The sequence below is a fragment of the Trichoderma harzianum genome (genome assembly GCF_003025095.1).
Source record: "Trichoderma harzianum CBS 226.95 unplaced genomic scaffold M431scaffold_7, whole genome shotgun sequence".
Taxonomy (NCBI): domain Eukaryota; kingdom Fungi; phylum Ascomycota; class Sordariomycetes; order Hypocreales; family Hypocreaceae; genus Trichoderma; species Trichoderma harzianum.
Window position 1 is genome coordinate 736,823 of NW_020209255.1, and position 16,920 is coordinate 753,742.

The window sequence follows — 16,920 nt, forward strand, 5'->3', positions numbered from 1 at the left end:
ATTTTACAGCATAATCCAGTCAATTTCCGGCCGATTCGGTCCCGATTGTACGTCAAATGCTAATAAGATCGAAGTATAAATGACTGAATATCCGGCTTTCCCATCTCCTCTCTTCTTTCCTTCTCAATCACATTTCCTCAAGATCTCAACGTTGAGCTACATACATAATGGCTCCTATCCGTGTCGGTATCGTTGGACTCAGCCCTGAGCCAGCCGGTGCCGGTCAAGGTAAATGGGGCGTTTCCGCTCACTTGGCCTCCCTCCGTCCCTCTCCTCATTACGAAATCGTTGCCATATGCAACTCGTCAGTTGAATCAGCTCGTCGTTCAATCGAATATCACAAACTGCCTTCATCGGTCAAGGCATACGGCAGCGTAGAGGACCTAGCCAATGATCCTGATGTTGACCTCATCGACGTGTCCATTGTGGTCTCGAGGCATCTGCTCGCCGCCAAGCCTGCCCTATTGGCCAAGAAGCAAGTCTTTGTGGAATGGCCTCTAGGTGCTAGCACGGCACAAGCCGAGGAGATGCTTCAACTGGCCAGAGAGTCTAACTTGAAGACCATAGTTGGGACACAGTTCTGCGCAGACCCATGGCTTGCAAAAGCCAAAGAGTTGATTGAGGGCGGAGCGATTGGCAGAGTAACCAGTTCCGACGTCCAGATTTCGCCTCCCACTGGACCGATCCATACGTGGACTGCGGAAGCTGAGTTTTACCTGGATTTTGAGAGTGGCGGGGACGAGTATCACATCACGTTTGCCCATTGTGAGTACTCTTTTCACATGCGATGATGATCCTCAAACTAACTTGCATCTGCACAAGTCCTGAGTGGTTTTGTCCATGTGCTCGGTGATTTCGCCAGTGTCAAATCGACTTTCGCCGTCCAACAGCCAATCGTAAAGCTCATCAGCAGCAAGACTGGAGAAGTCGTCAATCCCGAGAGGAAAAGAACCTCACCCGATCACATCTTCATCCAAGGCACGCTAGAAAGTGGCGCTGTTGTGAGCATCACCACGCGCACACCTCCACGACCGATTGACGGACAAGGTCTGCGCTGGCTCATTTCCGGCTTTGAAGGAGAGATAGAGCTCACAACTAAGGGCAGAGGGTATCAGACGGGGTCCAATGCAAGGACTCTCCGTCTTATTGGAAAGGATGGAGAAGTAAAAACGATTGACTGGGAGCAAGATGAGCCCAGCCATATCAAGAATATTCCTCCACCTGGAGCCAATACTGCAAGATTATTTGAGGCATATGCGCTCAAAAAGGATTGCTATTCCGATTTCGAAAAGGCCGTCAAGCTCCACAAACTTTTGGACAGGATCGCAAAGGATGCTGGATACATGTAAGGTAGATGTGCACCACAGAAGTCTACTGTGGTTCATAGTCGATGCCTTTTTGGCAGAGGATTGGAAATGGTGGCACTTGCATCTACTCCATTGCTTGCATGATTTCGTGCCGTGATAATAACGAAAGATACGACTCTGTACAGCAAGTTAGAACATGCTCAAATAAAAAGTCTGCGGCAATACGTACGACCGATCTGCCATCGGCGTCCGAGAATCTCCATTCCATGTTTGATAACGTGCAACTTATCAGCAATAGTATCACTAGAAGTAGATTTTGAAGCGCGCAAATAGATCAGCGCCACCTTGTACAGCATATGCAAGAGGAATGGGGATGCAAAGTCGTGAATTTTCTGAAAGGGCTGCTGCGCGATGTACATAGACATTTGCAAAGCCGTTTGAGAAATCAGGTTACTTTCTGTCGATAGCTGGTCAAGTGGTATGCCAGATGTGTCTGCTCTGCCCTTATTTTTGGACTGAGAACAGTCCAGCAGGAGAATTCCGCTTGTAAATGTTAGCGGGGAGGGTGAATAGATCTGTTCAAGTACGCATACCAATAGCACACTGCTGTTTGAGCGCAAAATTCCAGTTGCCTCAAGTGCGCCTCTAGCTTTGAAACGCTGACCAGGGAAAATATAGTGCGCCTCAGCTGTGCCGTCTCGCTCTCACTATATCCTTCGCCAACGTGTCGTAGAACCTGGCCGATTAGATGAGCAGCTTGTGCGAAACGAGCAAATCGGCCTAGATCAAGTGCCGTGGCTGAGCCGAGTGTATATGCATCTTCAGGCCGACAGGTCTAGAGATATCACATTAATTTGGATTCATGGGCACATTGTGTAGTGTGGTGTTACTCACTCCATTATTAAATGTGGCATCGTCAACCGGGAGGATATTCTCCAAGATTGGGTCAGGCGTTACTAGATGGCGACTTGGGTCCGACAAGTTTAGAAATCTGACACTACAGTTAGTATCAACATGTCGTGTGGAAAAGACAAAAAGAACAGTACCTATCCAAAACAAGAATTGCCCACCACACTCGACGACGTTCCTCCAATTCATTCCTCGAGACTCCGTTCAAATCTCGACATAGAATTGACTTGTCAATCCCCAAGGCCGTAGCATAACGAGCACACTCAGAAATAGACAAGAATGCCGATGGATAAATGCCATGTCCCATCTCATAAATGGTTATGAGAACCGAAGCCTGAATCACCTGGAGGGACAAAGCTCCCGAATGCTCAATTCGAAACTGCAAATACTTTGTGATTTGATAAAGCGGTGTCCTCGGTCCCGAAACTTGCTCGCAGGATAATTTCATGGCGAGGATGAGAAAGAACAGCTCGGCGCGCTTATGCGTCAACCAGCTAACCAGGTTGGCCAGGAACTGGGTTTTCGAAACGATTGGCATCCATTCTTGAACAGAGGAAAAGAATTGATCAGATATCGCCTTGATATTGGCAACGTCGCCGACCAAGTCTGATACATCCTTCGTAATTAGGTAGTCGATATCCGGCTCCGGTACCTTGAGCTGAGCACTGGTAAAAGCTTCGGGGTCAAGGAAGCGCTCAGTGAGAAAGTTGGCCCCAGCAGAATGAGAGGGCACAAGATGAAAGTTGTCATAGTCCGGGCTTGCTTGCGAGGTCTCAGCTGTGGCTGAAGCCTGATCTGTAAGTAAGCCGGAAGTGGGAGAGACGACAGCATTGGTGGTGGATGGTGACTTTCGCTCTCGCTTCTTACGACGGTAGGGATAGTCGCACACAATCCGCTTCCTGTAAGGGTGTAGCCGATTAGTAAACGAGCCCTTGAAAAGCGCATGTACATCAAACATGTAATCAGATGAGTAGAGGCCTCACTGGAGACAGCCTTTGCACTGAGGAATAGCCCGGTCGCATCGCCGTTTGGAGTCTCGGCATGCCAAACAGGCGAATGGCGCCGGCGTCGTTGCCAGAGTCTCATAACGCCGCTCCATGGTGGAATAGGAACACACTATATGCGTACTCAGTGCGTAATGGCAGCGGTCGGGCGTTTGCAGTGCAAGTTTGCTAGTTGATCTGCGGCATATTGCGGACAGATGCAGGGAGATATCACCGCTCAAGTGCGGGTCCGGTTTGGGTGAAAAGCTTCTAGGTTGCTGACAAATGGTCGACTAGAGCTGGAAATACCGAGGTCGATGAATATTGCGTGGAGACAGTGAGATGTGGCTGCGATCTAAATCTGATGAGACCCAAGATGCTGGTATTTGCATTGTTCCGCATGGCCTCGGTCTAGCCTAGAGTCTGAGTTGCATATTTGATATATGTAATCATTTATATCAATTTATGTAAGATAGTAATGGATTGTTAATATGCGCGCGTGTGAACCATTTACCTGTACCTGTATTTCTAATCCTAAAAGAGAGCTCTCTATACACTAGACCTTGTATGTAGGACACACTCATATCGAACATTGAGTCTCAACAATGTTCAAGGTTTCCACTTGCCGTTCTTTATCGCTGTCTGCCAAATCTCATCCTTAATGGCGTCTCCAAACTTTTTCGTTGTCCCCTTGCCACCCATATCGGGCGTAACAACCTCTGCATCAGCGCGAGCCATGACGGCCTCGATTGCTTTAAGTAATGCGTCCGCCGCCTCGCGATGCTCAAAGTGGTGCAGTAACATCTGACCAGCCCAAATCATGCCCACTGGGTTCGCAATGCCTTTTCCCGCAATGTCTGGAGCACTTCCGTGGACTGGCTCGAAGAGGCTTGGGAACTTGCCGTCGGGGTTGATGTTAGCTGACGGAGCAATGCCGATGGTGCCAGTGCATGCTGGGCCGAGATCTGACAGGATATCGCCAAACAAGTTGCTGCCGACCACGACGTCGAATTTCTTGGGCCGTTGGACAAAATGAGCTGTCAAGATGTCGATGTGGTATTTTTCGACGGTGACGTCTGGATATTTGGTAGACATCTCCTGAACCCTGGAGTCCCAGTAAGGCATGGTGATGCTAATACCATTACTCTTTGTTGCGCTGGTCAACAGCTTGCGTGGTCGGCTCAGCGCAAGATCAAAGGCATATTTGAGTACGCGATCCACTCCTGTCCTCGACATGACCGTTTCTTGAATTACAATCTCACGGTCCGTTCCCTCAAACATCTTTCCTCCAATGCTGCTGTACTCTCCCTCGGTGTTCTCCCGCACGATCCAAAAGTCAATATCACCCGGCTTGCGGTTCGCCAATGGACTCGGGACACCAGGCATTAGGCGACAAGGGCGGAGGTTGATATACTGATCAAATTCGCGGCGAAACTTAATCAAGCTACCCCATAGGGATACATCGTCCGGAACGAGATCTGGCATACCCACGGCTCCAAAGTAGATGGCGTCAAACGGAAGAAGCTTCTCCTTCCAGTCGGGGGGCAGCATTGCGCCATGCTCCTTGTAATAGTCACAGCTCGCAAAGTCGAAATGTTCAAACTCCAGCTTGATCTTGTAGATTGAAGCTATGCTTTCAAGACACGTGACGCCAAATTCCATCACCTCTTTTCCGATGCCATCGCCAGGGATGACGGCGATTTTGAGAGACTGGCGGGGTGCCATCTTTGCTTCTGGGGGTGGTGCAGGTGGAGGACGACGGGATAGCAGAGTAGCCAAAGACTTCTTCATCAAGCAAAAATAGAAGTAGAGAAAATAATGGGAGAATGAATGATGATAAAGTGATGGATATGAATGGTGGATGAAATGAGAGAAATAGAAACAGATTGCATCATGTAGCAACCGATCAGCATACGCACGCTTGTTCTTTCTTCCGCAGTTTGATTCGCATACAGAAGTAGCCGACTGCAGCGCGGGGTATTTTGTTGCCAGTTGAGGTGCATGTCTCGGAAGAGTTTAAATAGAACCCGAACAACAATCTTCCGCGTATTAAATCTCGCTGGAACGAATTGATCATAAATTTCTGCCGACCTCATGAATAGGCTTTACGGCATAAACTATCGCCCAGCATTTGATGTTCATAGCAAGCTGGATGCTTGAGCTGGATGCTTGACAGCTCAAGCCCCAGATTCCTATTCAGGTAATCATCTGCCGCTGTGACAGACTGGGGCATTTCTGCAAACTCATTCTCAGTTCAACATTCGCCTACAGATCAAAAGCCGGGTGCACATCATTAAGTATTATTCAAGAAAAGACACGAGTTTCATTTCTTACAGCTTAAAGAAAAAATAGGCTGCTTAATGTAGAAAGTCCAGGATGTTAGATACAACTTCATCCGGTACGTCCTCCGGGATGTAATGCCCCGAATCAACGTCATGACCATCAACATAGGCATTGCTAGCAGCTTTCCATTCCTGTACAGCATCGAAACACTTGCCAATGACACCATGCCTAGCCCATATGACCCTCAATGGGTTTTGAAGCAATTTCCCTTCCTTTGCATCTTCCTGCGCTGCGTCCAGGTCTAGTGTAGCGCTTGCTCGATAATCCTGACACATGGAATGTATCGTCGCGGGGTCCCCGAGATTTGAAACATAGGCTGCCAGACTCTCTTTCTCAAAGATTTCAAGTCCTCTCTTCTGTCGGCCTCCCATGAATAATTCCGCAAACCGCCGGGCGTTTGTAGATATGAGTGTCTCGGGCAGTGGCTCCCTTTGAATCAGGAAGAACCAATGCCAGTAAGACTTTGCAAAGTTGGGATCCTTGACCGAGTACATTGCAAGGGTAGGGCATATATCCAGGAATATAGCCTTGCGCACGCGATCAGGGTGATTGACACATAATTTGTGAGCAACTCTTGCACCGCGGTCGTGAGCGCAAATGAAGAATGGCTCTGTTATCCCAAGCTCGTCCATCACCTTCACGGCATCGAGAGCCATGAGGCTTTTCACGTATTGCGACACATCCGCCGGTTTGGACGAATTTCCGTATCCGCGCAAGTCAATCATTACAATGTTGTATTTGTCTTTGACCTGTGCTGCCACGCGGTGCCAGATGCGGTGCGTTTGCGGGAAGCCATGGAGGAGTAACAGCGGCGGCCGTTTCGATGACGATGCATCGCCACTTCTGATGCCGAAGATTGAGACATGCGGCTCATCCTGCGTTGTGATGGTGAAGTGATTGAAGCCTTCCAACATGGCGAACAAATTCAATGGTAATCTTGGAAATTGAAAATTAATTGCAAAAACAATAGAATTTGACGTCAACGTTGGAAGCTTAAAAGCTGATGCGGTCATTCATAGTTGGCTTACATACCTCTGACCTAACTATTCGGTAGTAAGTACTGCGGTAATCGTCGTTTCGCTACATCTTTAAGCTTCGGCAAAAACATTAGGCGCCTTACACGATTTAGCCGTAGATGCGATGCTTCATATGTGAACCATTCGCATCGCGGGTTTGAGAATAGACAAAACTTTTGTTGATTGAATTGACTATGAGTGAGGGAGAAATTTCTTCCGTTCAATTGTAATTGTCTCATACAAGTTGTCAATCGGATGGTGATTGACCAAGCCCGTCTATGGTTATTGCATCCTTGAGCGAGTCGACCGTCATGAGCAAGCAACTCGAATAACTCTTCCTATTTCCACAAGTATGCATTATCGTCTCAAAAGGAACCAACTTACTATTGAACAAGTTCATATACCTGGTTCTACCATAATAACAGGGGCTGCCCAGATACAATCCCAATGTATCATGGCTGGTAGGCGTACGAAATGACACTGAAGATTGTCATGCCGCACGATCAATCAAGGCGCCATATCCAAGAGTCAGCGACAAGAGAAAATATGCGTACATAATGCATCAAATAATTACAAAAGCATGGTTGACTCAAAGCTGGCTATATGTGATGCAGCCATGCGTATTATACAAGCAACTGTCATCAAAGTTCATCATCGGCATTATTCACCAGAGGATGAAGAGAATCCTCCCGGACTTTACGCGCCCGACACCTATTTCCTGATGAAGACAATTCACCCTTCAGCTAACAATATTGAATATCCCGAACCGATGAGCTGAAGATATTGATTCCTCACGGCCAGCGAATCCCGGTGGCTCCATTACCCTAATAAGGCAATTAACACCAAGACACTAGCATCAGCCATATCCATTCGAAGCAACCCAAAGCCGTTCGAAGACCATCCACCCAGATTATTAATCGCAGAAAACCGCACCGAACTCGAATACTAATCGGCCCCATTGGCACTAAGATCCTTAGAAGCTTCCCATGGAACACTGGCGGACAGTTCGGCATTTTCATTGCCTTTGTCCCGCTAATCCCCGTCGCAGCGCATTGCGTAGGATCAAGCACCCACTCGACCTTTCATAATCCACGTTTCTATGGCGCAACTGAGCGTATTCCGAGGTTCGGTTACGATCTTCGATTTGAGAGACTAATGTCACGGCGCGAACCGTTGACCCAGCCTGACAAATCAGCCCTCCCCTTGTCTTGCAAAGCATGAGACTATCGGGCTGGCTAGATGGAGGAACGAAACCCATGGACAAAGTGGGCAACAGCCCGGACCAACAACGGCGTTACGCATAATTAGTGCGGTGTTTCCGGCCATCAGGATCGATCCTTTGGCTGGCTTTTGGTATAAATACTTTAGGTAGCATCGAGATCTTTCCAATTTTCAATTCATAAACAGTACGATATCAGGCTTTGCGTCAGATCCAAGTTCATTTCGTGAAATTTATATAACCCATCGCAAAATCCAGTCAACGAACACATCCACCGCCTCAATCACATCATATTGACCCCAACCATCATGGCTGGCGAACTTGTTCTTGTTAGTTATCATTGTTGCTCCATTCATATATATATACATTTCTAACAGATCACAATTTATAGATCACCGGAGCCACTGGCATGATCGGCTTCCGAACCTTGGTCTTCCTCCTCGAAGCAGGCTACAAGGTCCGCGCCGCTGTGCGAAACCAAGCTGGCTTTGACAAAATTTCACAACTCAAGCCCGTTGCTCCATATGTCTCGCAATTAACCAGCGTCATTGTACCAGACATTACCGTCGATGGAGCTTACGATGAAGCCGTCAAGGGTGTTGAGTATGTCGTGCATGTTGCTTCTCCTCTAGCAAGCAACGCTCCTCCAGGAATCGACTATGACAGCTACATGATCCAGCCCGCTATTCGGGGCACTGTCGGCATCCTTGAATCAGCAGCCAAGACCACAGGAGTCAAGAAGGTTGTGATTACTGGATCTATCCTCTCTTTGGTCGATGCAAAGACCTTGGGCTCAGGCAACTACATTAATGGTAAGTTTATTTGCCATATTCCCCCTTTGACCACAGAAGAAATGCCTACACATGTCGTATCTCAATAAATTACATCATAATAACATGATACAGAGGAAACACGAACCACAACTGCTTCTGGCCCGTTCTCAAGCCACATCGAGGCCTACGCCGTTTCCAAAGCTACAGCCTTTAACAAGACCAAAGAGTGGGTTGCAGAGAAAAAGCCTTCATTCTCTGTCAATCACGTCTTCCCTGTCTTCGTTCTGGGACGTGATGACACCGTCACCACCGCCGAGCAAATCGTCAAGGGAACCAACAACATGCTCATGGGTCCGCTCTTCGGTTCAACGCGACCTCCCATCCCAGGCGGCTCTGTCCACCTTGACGATGTTGCCCGACTTCACGTCCTTGCTCTAGATCCCAAGGTAGAGGATGGCCAAGACTTTTTGGCCGCGTCGCAGCCTCTTGAGTCGTTTGAATGGAGCGATGCGGCTCGCATTATTAAGAAGCACTTCCCTAAGGCGGCTGCCGATGGAATCTTCCAGTTGGATCATGTTGAGAAGGTGGTTACTCTCCAGACAAAGGTGGATAGCACAAAGGCAGAGAAGCTTTTTGGATTCAAGTTCAAGAACTTTGAGGAGCAAGTTCAGTCTGTCGTGGGTCACTACTTGGAGTTGAAGGGCAATAACTAGAAGGTGTTCATGACAAATGATATATGTAGAGTTTACTTATAGATTACAACATACGCTATCATGCAAAATACAAAATAAAGTTGAAAAATATCTCCGAATTATGTTATGCACCAACGCATATGGACTATCCCTACAAATTACAGCTCTAAGTCCGCGCAGCTCGCATGCCCCATCTGACACGTCCCAACATGGAAGTTAAAATAATAATATGACAGGTTTCAATTCACACATAGCTAAGCAAACCGCGTCTCGTTAGTTACTTTAGTTTCGAAATAAAATCTGAGGTCAGACGCCTAGTAACTGGACCCTTTTGCGGATCCCGCCCGCGATTACTACACATTACAATCGGAAAGGGGTTGTGAACTCGCTCTCAATCTTTCTTTTCCGCTTCACCACCCACCACACAAAGCAATCATGGCAATTCGACTCATGACAATTGATGATGTCCCAAAGGTCATGGACTACGTGGTCGAATTGACCTGGCAAGACGGCTTTCACAAGTACTTTTTCCCCGGCAAGTGGGAGCATCCATTCGCTTTCAGGAGATGGTGGACTCAATACGTGCGCAACTTGGTACTCAAGCCGGGCGTCTACGTTTATGTGTTTGAAGAAGACTCCAAGATATTGGGTTGGGTAACGCTGGTTCCCGGAGATAACCCCCCGCCGACAGGAATAGACCTAAGCAAAAGTTCGCCTCGCGAGAGTGAGTTGAATTGCTTTTCCTTTTGATCTTTCAATGCGATGCAATCATTGTTGTTCAAATGAGAATCACTGACCCACGAGTGCGAAAAGAGCGCCTCCGGAGATTCTACCGCCACCACGACAGCATCTTGGAAAAGCTCCGCCCCAACCACGCAGTGCGAAATGAGCGAGTGGATTATTTCCGACACGTCGCCATGCCAGAAGTGCGCAAGACGGTGATGAGTGGTGAAGATAGCCATCACTGGATGATTGTCGAATTTCTTGTTGATCCAGCACTGCCGCGATTACAGAAGGAAGACGTGTGGAAGAAGCTGATTGATGTTGGTCGTAAGCAGTGTCAAGCGGATGGAGTGCAATTTTGGGCTGGTGTTGAGAGGTCGTTGGTGGAAAGGTTTGAGACGCATGGGTTTGACAACAAGATGTGGATGGAGGTTGGGACGGTGGATTTTGCGGCGATGAAGTTGGATGTCAGTCAATAGATTGGTTGATGCTTTCTTCCGGTATGAGCGAGAGGTGTTTTTATCAGGATTCGTTTACAAGATAGATGTTGACATTACCAATTATGATTTTTCTTGTCCATTTCAATATTGAACACGGCATTATTCTGTTCGTCTGCTAACATCCACGCGGCTATAGATCATTCTAGGTACATATAGGTATATCCAAATCATTACCAAATCCTCTGATGCAAAATAAAAAAGTGCAAATTCCCAAACCCGCTTCTTTGATCATCTACTTACCCTGGTCACCAACCTCACAACAATCCAAGATACTCCTCCTCTTAGCCTCATTATTAACTCTTGCCGTACTCTAGCCAGCGCACCAGTTTATCCACGGCCTCTCTCGCCTCTGGCAGAAACTGCACCAACGGCCAGACATGCATCATGCCCTCTCCCTCGACATACTCAATCTCTCGTCCCTGCTCCCTTACTTTGGCCACAAACTTCCTGATATCCGGCGTCAACATCTCCGTTGATCCGGCAAATATCATCGTCGGCGGCAGCTGGCTAACATCTCCATAAAGAGGGCTCACTCGCGCATCATCCGGCGACACATCCGGGCAAAGATACCGCACCGCCTCCTCAAAGCCCGGGATATCCAGCCACGGGTCTGTCTGGGCGGCTTGCCGTACCTCTGGGTTATGAAAGGTAAATTCGACGCAGGGAGACATGAATGCGAGTCGAGATGCCGCTGGCCGTCCTGATTTGAGCGCCTCCTGGGTGAGCGAGATGCCCATGCTGCCGCCCGTCGAATCTCCCACCACGAAGAACGGCGTCTTATCCTGCGACGGCAAAGCAAGATCATCATAGACCGGCCTTACCGCATCGAAAATCTCCATCAGGGTATGTTCTGGTGCCAGCGGGAATATCGCTACCGTTACAACGGCTCGCAGCCGCTCCGCCAGCGCCGCCACCATCTGCCAATGTGCGGCATCAATCTCAAACAAATTACAGCCGCCATGGAGGTAAAGAATCCGTGCCTGGTTCGGCATCTCAGACTTGGGCGCTACATCATACAGGGTGCAGCCTCCGAGATGGCGCTCCTCGATGGTGAACTGCGTTTCCAGATGCGCTGGGGGCCGCGTGCTCTTGGTTTGGCGATCGGTTTCAATGCGCTGGCGAAGGGCCTTGACGGTTTGAAGGGAGCCCTTGAACCTCCACCACACCATCCACGAAGCGACATATGCCTGCCAGCTGGCCATTTTGAGATGTTTTTTGAAGTTTAGATGCTTTGTTTGTTTGGAAATACTTGAGATTGATGCTGAGTGAGTGAATAAGCTGAGGACATGTGATTCCCGTCGGTTTTATACTTGGCCCAATTAGTGAGATTACACATGGATGGATGTTATGCCCAGCCGTGTCTCTGCTGCTCCGCTATCGAATAATCATTGCGCGGCGGCTTACCCGGGCTAAGTTTTGGATTACTGTGCGCCCTGTGTCTCCTCGGTTGTTGATATTTCAATGCTCTGCTTGTCTGTTTGTTTCTGCTCTCTACAGATGCATCATCACAACACAGTGGATGTGCCCCAAAGATGAAGCTGCAAGATGCATGTCATTGCGGTTAGAGTGGAGCGTTTAATGTCGGCGTGCGTCAAGTGAGGGGCCAGCTGAGCATGTGCGTGTAACGTGGAAATGCACATGATGTGGGTAAAAGACAGAGGCAGAGCATCGGGGTAGCAAGCGTATTAGAGAGGGGCCTGTACTATTGCATACTGCTGAGGATGCATGCATGTGAGTGATATTTCTGACATTTTGGCAGATTGATCGTACTTCGATTGTACTTCGTAGAGAATAGCACTTGAAGTATCCGTCTGAATATATGGTAGTCAAGCAAGATCTACCCTGCACCATTTCAAACGAAACAGCATAATGACTTTGCAGTGAGTTGTAGAACAAAAAAATTTCAAATTGTATCAATTTCCCTTATTACTTTACGGAAATCTTTTAATTTTGGGGGATCTAGATGTACATGAACCCGGCGAATAAGTCTTGGCTTTTCGTAAATCTCTCTATCGATGTGGCACGCGACCAGGACTAAGACCAAGCCAAGCTGCATGCAGCTACAAATACACATCGATCAAACAGATTAGCACAATAGAGTCTGAGTCAACCATGCTATATCAAAAATGCATCAGTCAAGTTAACCCAATGGCGAGGCTCTCATGTAAACTGAACCCGTCAAAGCCTCTGAAAGGTAATGAAGTACATCTGTGGATACTCCATGGCTCTGCGGAACTCGGCCTTGGAGTCCCTCCCACATTACAATCGTCCACTGGCCTATGATGGGAAAGTTGCACTCCGAAAAAAATCGATTATCAAAAACAAGTCAAGATAAGACATATAAATGAAAAAGGAAAAAGAAAACTCCGTAATACGATTAACCGCCTTCGCGCATTCCATCCTCCGTGGTTTGCGCGAAGAGCGAGCCAGTGACGCCATTATCGGATTTATCACTTCCCACTTAGTGTCTCTATACCCGATGCCCACGGCCGGGAGACGCAGCGGGGCCAGCCAGAGGCTCGATTTTCGCTGCCATGGATTTATATTTCCATTGGCATCAAAAATCCGTAGCTTCGGGGCAGCATCGGATTGATTCCTTTTCTTTCGGACGGCGACGATGGAACGATGGAGGCGAGTGGGATTCAATTGCATTTGTCAGGAGATGAAGATGTAAATATATAATGGACGGTTTCGTTCGTGTTGCTGTCGAATTTGTCTCATCATCAGCATCTCTATCACTTACAGCTTCAATAGCATCAACAAACACCAGCAATAAACACTTGAAATCACTCTACCGACATCGAATCACACCTCTCACAAGCCACAGTTTAAACTTTCAACTAGATTAAAAAAAAGACTGAATCATGTCTCTCCAAGACAAAGTCGTTCTCATCACCGGCGCCTCCAACGGCATTGGCAAGGCCACCGCCGAACGCCTCTACAAAGAAGGCGCCCGGATTGTCATCAACTACCTCAGCGACACCGCCTCAGCAAACGCCATGGTCGAGTCCTTCGGCCCAGACCGCGCTATTGCCGTGCAGGCTGACGCCGGCAACATCGACGACCTGAGCCGCCTGGTTGACGCAGCCGTGGCCAAATTCGGCCGCATCGACACAATCGTGGCCAGCGCCGGCATCATGCCAATGCGTGACGTTGAGGACACTACGGAGGAAGACTTTGCAAAGTGCTTCGACCTCAACGTCAAGGGCCCTTACTTTTTGGTCCAGAAGGCGCTCCCCCACATGCCGCCCGGATCTCGCATCATCTTCATCTCTACGGGAATCTGTCACTTTTCAATGGCGCCGGCCAAGTATCTGCTCTACGCTGCCACAAAGGGTGCCATTGAGCAGATGACTCGTGTCATGGCCAAGGGATTGGCTTCCAAGGGCATCATCGTCAACGCCGTGGCTCCTGGCCCGACGGGTACTGAGCTCTTCTACAAGGGCAAGCCTGAGACTCTGGTCAATGCCATTAAGAGCTGGAGTCCCTTCAACCGACTGGGCGAGGCTGAGGAAATTGCCAACACGATCAAGTTCCTGGCTAGTGGTGATAGCTCATGGGTTGTGGGCCAGACGGTGCTTGTGAATGGCGGCGCGATGCTGTAATGAATGGCTGGTTGGCTGCATTGTGAGCATTCTGAGCATGGGTTACATTACAAGATTGTCATAGAATCGCAAATGATGGCGATGATTCATGATGGATAGAAATTAGACAGATATTGTTAGCGTTAGAATTGTTTCATTGAATTGTATCGATAATGCCGTTTGCTCAAGTTCCTCTTTCACGTGCTTGTTGAAGAATATGCTGCTTCTTCTTCCATCTCCGCGCTTGACTCTCTTTGGTCAAAACGCCAAGCAACAGCTGATGCGTGTAATACGGGGTACGTACCTACCGAGGCAAGCCGATGCGCTAAAACGTTTTCGATTGAACGGGCATCCCCGTTAAATGCATCCTGGTTCGGGTTAGTGCGCTCTGGGTGCCTGGTAGAAGCGCATGAAGAAGCATCCCTTGAATCAATCTACGGCACATGGATTCGAAGAAAAGATGATGAGTCTAGAAAACTTGCAGTAGTTCCTTGAAGAACTTCGGCTCAGATCCGTGCCTACTACTGTGTGTTCCGTTACAAGCACTCACTGTCCGGCTCTTCCCCTTAACCCGAGGCTGCGAACAAGCTTTCTCTCCTTTTCCTATTCCGAAGAGCACATGACTCCCTTGTTCTTTCGCTTCCACTCACTGATCCCTTGTCATGATACAAGAGGCAAGAAAACAACTCGGAAGGAGACCCAGCTGCACTGCGTATGATCACTTGATGAGTGGTTTCCGGACACCTTGAATGCAAAATGCAACCACAGTTCGTGGGATGAATGCGGAGACGATGCATTCTTGATGGAGACTATGCCTCAATCAATCAATCCGGCCAACGGCACAACAACACAAGCGCCATGGGCTGACACGAGTTAATACCCCAGACTTGGGGATGCTGCTAGATGAAGAAGACGGGGAAGAAAACACGCCGTTGCCTACAGACGGTGCAGAAAACTCACGCCACTTCTTAGTCAAGGGCTGTCGAGTTGCGCGCTGAGCGGACGCCCCGTTTGTGAGAGGCGGTCCGATCTGATTATTCGAGTCTATTGTTAGGTGTTGGACGTTGTCTATTGCCCTTGCTGTTACTGAAAACTACCTAGTAACCCTCGTTTCCCCGCAGACATCAGCTCATAAATATCCATGGATGCATCCTCTTGTGAATCTTGCGTCCATCTAGATAACGAACCCCGAGTGACACTGTAGCAGTTCCATCTGGGCTGTCATTGAGTCCAAATCCACGGACCAAAAACAAAAGCCCGATGGATTTGCGCCAAGGCCCTTGTACCAGTACATGCACAGTGTGACTTGCAGGTGGTCCGTGACGCTTGCCCCAGGCCATCCCAGGCCATCCAGGTGCTGTATTTCCACATTTCCAGCCTATCGCAGCCCCGCCATTAGCACTCCCCCGTACTGGGTACTGACCCGACTGCCCGAGTTTTGCCGACTCTTCGACGTCAGAACCTCTCGGACCGTAAAACTTGCCTTGCTTTAATCCATCTTCGGACCAACGGCCCTTGCGCTCGGCTCAGCTTCATCTTCATTAACCACGACATCTCTCCTGAGTGAATCTTGTTCCTTATTCTTCTCATCATCGCGAGATTGCCCTCCGTCTGCTCTCCCTCTCTCGCGACTCTCTGCGTCTCCCTTGGGCCCTCCCTCTCGATCGCCCGGAAACACGACACTCTCGACTTCAATCTCACTCTTGCGCTTCCGGCTCCGCAAAAAAAAAACACCGCCAGGCCTCACCGCATCACGGCCCAGCCGCGACGAACGTCCCTCATTCGATAGACTGTGAGCAGCTGCAGGCATCTTCGCATAAATCTGCACGCCTGGGACGCCCCCATAGGCGGACTCTCGGGACCTTCTCCCTCGCAAAACCCTACGCAAACGCACGCACCCGCGCACAGGCAGCTGATAATCCAAATCTACCTACGCATAATACTCTTCAACGGCCTGCATCCAACGAAGCGAAACCTAAAAACAACATACATGAGTGTAACACCACCAAACGTCCCTCGCATCGAAGACAAGCAAAGCAATACGATGCCCTCACAACGTCCCTTCTTCCTCTCCTCCTTCTTCAACTCCTTCCGCCAGCAAGCGCCCTCCCTCACCCAGCAGGCCACCAAACACACCTCTCAAGCTGCTGCATCTGCATCTGCCGTCGCCTCCACAACAGCCGCAGCAGCAGCAGCTTCTTCAACCGCCTCCACCGCCCGCGCAATCTCCACAAACGCTGCTACGACATCATCCACCAACGTCGCCATCCACACGCCGCGCGGATCTCCCGGCGGCGCCATCCCCATTCCCGGCGGGCGCAGAAGAGGCAGCGATAGCAGTAGTGAAGGCTTTCGCGATGCCCTCGGCGCTGACAAGTGGTATATCGGCGGCAGGACGGCAGCTGGAGAGGAAAAGTTCTTCAAGCTTGGCGTGATTCGCCGAGTAAGGAGTAATGATGGCCTAAGTCTCGATCGCCTAAGTTTATAGGTGATTACCACATCAACTTGAAAATTCGAGATTTGGACAAGAATGGCTGGTCTTGGATTTTTTTTTATTTTTCTCTCCTTCTCACCTCTTCCTGCTTGGCCACCAGCAACGAGAAAAACGTATATACATGATTAGAGCGACTTTTTGGAATTTGGGCAACAAGGCTGCAAAACATCAAAACAACGCCGACGGGAAGGCATTCATTTGGGACTTTTGGGTTTGGGATCTGAGAACATGGGCGCGGCGTTTTGGCAACCGGGTTGGGAATCTTTTGATGAACGAAACTTTGCATTCGTATTCTATTCTATCTAGCATAAGAAGAATGAGGCTGCTCAAGGACCTCTTAACAATACAATATTCTATCTTAACGGCAGTGCCTCACT

General features: G+C 48.9%; 9 protein-coding genes across 9 annotated transcripts; 5 read left to right on the forward strand and 4 right to left on the reverse strand.

The window, feature by feature from the left end:
- Positions 1 to 167: 167 nt before the first annotated feature.
- Positions 168 to 1,349, forward strand: M431DRAFT_6076 (hypothetical protein; the record flags this gene model as incomplete). The annotated part of the gene is made up of 2 exons (XM_024921570.1): positions 168 to 765; positions 823 to 1,349. The coding sequence occupies 2 exons, from the start codon at positions 168 to 170 to the stop codon at positions 1,347 to 1,349; spliced, it is 1,125 nt and encodes a 374-aa protein (XP_024773466.1).
- An 82-nt stretch (positions 1,350 to 1,431) lies between these two features.
- M431DRAFT_6077 (hypothetical protein) lies at positions 1,432 to 3,315 on the reverse strand (the record flags this gene model as incomplete). Its single annotated transcript, XM_024921571.1, has 6 exons — positions 1,432 to 1,484; positions 1,537 to 1,850; positions 1,901 to 2,142; positions 2,202 to 2,298; positions 2,354 to 3,115; positions 3,200 to 3,315. The coding sequence occupies 6 exons, from the start codon at positions 3,313 to 3,315 to the stop codon at positions 1,432 to 1,434; spliced, it is 1,584 nt and encodes a 527-aa protein (XP_024773467.1).
- Positions 3,316 to 3,693: 378 nt separating this feature from the next.
- Positions 3,694 to 5,109, reverse strand: M431DRAFT_508858 (hypothetical protein). The gene has a single exon (XM_024919181.1). It carries the CDS (start codon positions 4,988 to 4,990, stop codon positions 3,809 to 3,811), a length of 1,182 nt encoding a protein of 393 aa, XP_024773468.1. The 5' UTR covers positions 4,991 to 5,109; the 3' UTR covers positions 3,694 to 3,808.
- Positions 5,110 to 5,514: 405 nt separating this feature from the next.
- M431DRAFT_508859 (hypothetical protein) lies at positions 5,515 to 6,508 on the reverse strand. The gene has a single exon (XM_024919182.1). It carries the CDS (start codon positions 6,454 to 6,456, stop codon positions 5,557 to 5,559), a length of 900 nt encoding a protein of 299 aa, XP_024773469.1. The 5' UTR covers positions 6,457 to 6,508; the 3' UTR covers positions 5,515 to 5,556.
- A 1,577-nt stretch (positions 6,509 to 8,085) lies between these two features.
- On the forward strand, positions 8,086 to 9,277 carry M431DRAFT_520735 (hypothetical protein; the record flags this gene model as incomplete). The annotated part of the gene is made up of 3 exons (XM_024920444.1): positions 8,086 to 8,106; positions 8,169 to 8,589; positions 8,683 to 9,277. The coding sequence occupies 3 exons, from the start codon at positions 8,086 to 8,088 to the stop codon at positions 9,261 to 9,263; spliced, it is 1,023 nt and encodes a 340-aa protein (XP_024773470.1). The 3' UTR covers positions 9,264 to 9,277.
- Positions 9,278 to 9,677: 400 nt separating this feature from the next.
- M431DRAFT_520736 (hypothetical protein) lies at positions 9,678 to 10,460 on the forward strand (the record flags this gene model as incomplete). The annotated part of the gene is made up of 2 exons (XM_024920445.1): positions 9,678 to 9,966; positions 10,056 to 10,460. 2 exons carry the CDS (start codon positions 9,678 to 9,680, stop codon positions 10,442 to 10,444), a joined length of 678 nt encoding a protein of 225 aa, XP_024773471.1. The 3' UTR covers positions 10,445 to 10,460.
- A 59-nt stretch (positions 10,461 to 10,519) lies between these two features.
- M431DRAFT_508861 (hypothetical protein) lies at positions 10,520 to 12,037 on the reverse strand. The gene has a single exon (XM_024919183.1). It carries the CDS (start codon positions 11,665 to 11,667, stop codon positions 10,759 to 10,761), a length of 909 nt encoding a protein of 302 aa, XP_024773472.1. The 5' UTR covers positions 11,668 to 12,037; the 3' UTR covers positions 10,520 to 10,758.
- A 905-nt stretch (positions 12,038 to 12,942) lies between these two features.
- On the forward strand, positions 12,943 to 14,228 carry M431DRAFT_508862 (hypothetical protein). Its single transcript, XM_024919184.1, has one exon. The coding sequence runs from the start codon at positions 13,330 to 13,332 to the stop codon at positions 14,068 to 14,070; it is 741 nt and encodes a 246-aa protein (XP_024773473.1). The 5' UTR covers positions 12,943 to 13,329; the 3' UTR covers positions 14,071 to 14,228.
- A 1,865-nt stretch (positions 14,229 to 16,093) lies between these two features.
- M431DRAFT_86776 (hypothetical protein) lies at positions 16,094 to 16,537 on the forward strand (the record flags this gene model as incomplete). Its single annotated transcript, XM_024923716.1, has 1 exon — positions 16,094 to 16,537. One exon carries the CDS (start codon positions 16,094 to 16,096, stop codon positions 16,535 to 16,537), a length of 444 nt encoding a protein of 147 aa, XP_024773474.1.
- Between the last annotated feature and the right edge of the window lie 383 nt (positions 16,538 to 16,920).